This window comes from Sinocyclocheilus rhinocerous, unplaced genomic scaffold, assembly GCF_001515625.1.
Source record: "Sinocyclocheilus rhinocerous isolate Xijiao unplaced genomic scaffold, SAMN03320098_v1.1 scaffold464, whole genome shotgun sequence".
NCBI classification, from domain to species: Eukaryota; Metazoa; Chordata; class Actinopteri; order Cypriniformes; family Cyprinidae; genus Sinocyclocheilus; species Sinocyclocheilus rhinocerous.
In genome coordinates, this window is record NW_015627918.1 from 262,547 (window position 1) to 265,786 (window position 3,240).

The 3,240-nt window shown below is 32.5% G+C and overlaps 1 protein-coding gene across 1 annotated transcript in view; it reads left to right on the forward strand.

Moving 5' to 3' along the window:
* The window catches only part of LOC107737053 (disks large-associated protein 4-like), a 163,577-nt gene that overhangs the window by 156,856 nt on the left and 3,481 nt on the right, over window positions 1-3,240 (forward strand). The window contains exon 16 of the mRNA XM_016548457.1: window positions 1,415-1,567. Coding sequence (XP_016403943.1) covers window positions 1,415-1,567 — 153 coding nt within the window. The remainder of the gene's footprint in view (window positions 1-1,414; window positions 1,568-3,240) is intronic.

The following is a 3,240-nucleotide window of genomic DNA, read 5'->3' on the forward strand; positions in this document are numbered from 1 at the left end:
CCCTGAGCGCAATCACAAGTATGATGATGATCGGGTCAGTCGCACTGGTGCTCCTAAAAACATTTTCATAGTCGCATGCAGTAGTTTTCAGTCGCAAATTACTGTAAAGGCCCCAAATGTTTTTTTTTTTTAGTTTTTTTTTTTTATTAACATAAAATTTTTTAAGGTGTTTCTGATTGTTGTAACAAATGTAGTGTATATATTTTTAATGTAATAAGAAAATACAATAATAATACAGTGATTATTTAAATAAACTCTGCTACAATATATTTATTTATTTAATCTAGAGGTGTGAATATATATAATAATACATATGTAAGTAACATAAAAATAAAAAAGTATATAATTATTTATCTTTTTATTATTATTAATATTAAATTTGTAGTTTTATAAATATATTAAGGAATTATTATAATTTCATCTTTATTCATTGAATTATTTTTATTATTATTATTTGCAATTATATATTTAAAGATTAATTAAAATGTTTGTGTATATACAATTATTAAATGTTAATAAAGTATATATTTTATGATTTAATGTTTATTTACATGTATTTGATATATGTTTTTGTAATTATTATTAATTAATCTATTAATTTTTCTGCTGACAACTTAGGCTGCGGGATGAGTAATATAAAAATAAAAAGTATATAATTTATCTTATTTATTTTTCATTTATTCCTAATATACTTTGGGAATCAAGAATTATCATTATTTCATCTTTATTCATTTAAATAAAATTAATATGTAATTATATATTTTAAGATTAATGAAAATTTAATGAATTAATGAATTAATGTTATACTAAAACTCTTAAGATAACCTATAGAAAGAAAAAAACATCTTAAGCACGCAGAATAATGGAAGTGGACTTTTTTTTTTTTTTTTGTAATTGCCGCTTTGAACGATTACGTAATTGTGGCATGCGTAATTGTAATCATGATTAGAAGTTCGATTAATTGTGCATCCCTATACCAGCCTATAATGACTTGGTTACACTCAAATCCTGCTGGATAAAATCTAGTCCCACATGATTTCCTGTGAAATATTTTCATCACATTGCTGGTGTTCGGATCATCAGAAACTCTCTCATATGAGGTTGAGTTGTTGAGGCAGCAGAATGCTGATGATCGGCGCCCTCTGCTGGCTCTCTGTCACAGCATTATTGTGCTGGATTCTCTGCAGTTTTGTCTTGTATTATTCTTGTTAGCTGTTTCCAATTGGAAACAAGATCATATTACAAATATGTGTTGACACAAAAAAAGATCCAGTGGACCTGAAGTGGACAGACTTTGATTCTCTTCCAGACGTTTTTTGTCTTGTTTTTAAGCATTTGGCAGATTCTTTAATCCACAGTGACTCAAAGTGCATTGAAGCTGTGTAGTTCATGTGTGATGTGTGTTTTCGGTCAGGATGCGAGTGCTCAGCCGCGGCCCACAGCGCAGGATCTGGCCGGGTTCTGGGATCTGCTGCAGCTCTCCATCGAGGACATCAGCATGAAGTTTGACGAGCTCCACCTCCTCAGGTCCAACGACTGGAAGATGTCTGAGACACAGGACAAAAAGGTCCAACTGCCAAACCTTTCTAGCATCCTAACATGCAGGGCTTAAAGTTCTCCGGCATGCAGCGTTTGGCTGTGGAAAAAAATAATCCTACATTTAAAAAAAAATCTTGTTGATTGATATCACTTTCGAGTCCATGAGTTCGCCTACCAATGGTATGAGAGGATCACAGCTTTCACTCTCAACCAAACTAACATTACTAGCCAATCAGAATGTTTTGCTCTTATAAACACGAGACGCGTATAATAGTATCCAACTGCGGAGTCGCAGCCCTGATGAATGGAGAAGCGCAACAAAAAGCTGCGAGGCGCAATGGTCAAAGATGTCCATCTAGCGCATATTTACATAGAATAACTAATTAAAAAGCAGCGGAGCTTTGTAAACAGTTCAGAGTAATCATGTCATCTCCATAAAACGATATGATTGCCAGAACAAATTTACCGGGATTTTTGAAAGGGTCCTGTTCACACACAATCTCTTAACGGTAATTTTACCAGTAAAGTCTGTATTGTGTGAAAGGGGCTAAACTCTTCCTCAGCATATGCTGTGAATTTGAATAGCTTAACATTCATCTGGGAAAACAGTGTGCATTATTATCTCACTAGATTTGTAACGTAAATCATTTATAAACCTTTGCCAACACAAGAGAATACACCAACCTATTTATAAATATGCCATTTATTGTACATCACGATTTCAAAATAAAAGTTTCTGAGTTTGCATGTGGCCAAATATTAAAATTGAATGGATTTAAACATTGTTTAGTCACGCTGTAAAGTGTAACATCACCAGGCCATTGGCGCCCTCTGCAGGTATTTGTTATAATACATAATGTACTTAAGTTGGTTATGTTCATTATGTATAGGAATATTACATTGCATACATATACTTCGTAGACATCTTTAATCTCTAATAACTCCATTCTGCTGTCTGTTGTCGGTGTTTCTTTGTCTGAATATGGCGCTTATCACATGCTGTGTGGTATCGGCGTTTGGTATCGGGGCATTTTAACTAGTACGAGTACAGGAGCTCAGTATCGGGCCCAATACCGATGCCAGTATCGGTATCGGTGCATCCCTAATAGGCATATTACATTATGTATTTTAACAGTGTTGTTCAATACAATCATGTAATTTCTTGGTTTTGATATTTTATTTGAGCCAATTGTTATTGCCTCATCGTTAGTTTATATATAAATAGTCATACTAAAGCCTGGTTTTCACTTAGGTCTGTTTGTGTTACTAAAAAAATATCAGATTACTCGATTGTCAAAATAATCAGTAGATTACTTGATTACCAAAATAATCATTAGTCATGTAATTTCTTGGTTTTGATATTTTATTTGAGCCAATTGTTATTGCCTCATCGTTAGTTTATATATAAATAGTCATACTAAAGCCTGGTTTTCACTTAGGTCTGTTTGTGTTACTAAAAAAATATCAGTACTCAGTTGTCAGAATAATCAGTAGATTAATTGATTACCAAAATAATCATTAGTTACAGCCCTAGATTAGTTAAAATATTTCAAAATACAACTGCATTGTTTTACTTTTTGTAATTAAGAAAATTTCTTAAAAATAGTATTAAAATATTGTCATATTCTAGTGAACCAAGTATCTGTATTTTGTCTCATCTCGTGAGCTAAGTGTATTGTCACACCCCTAGTGTCGATAAGC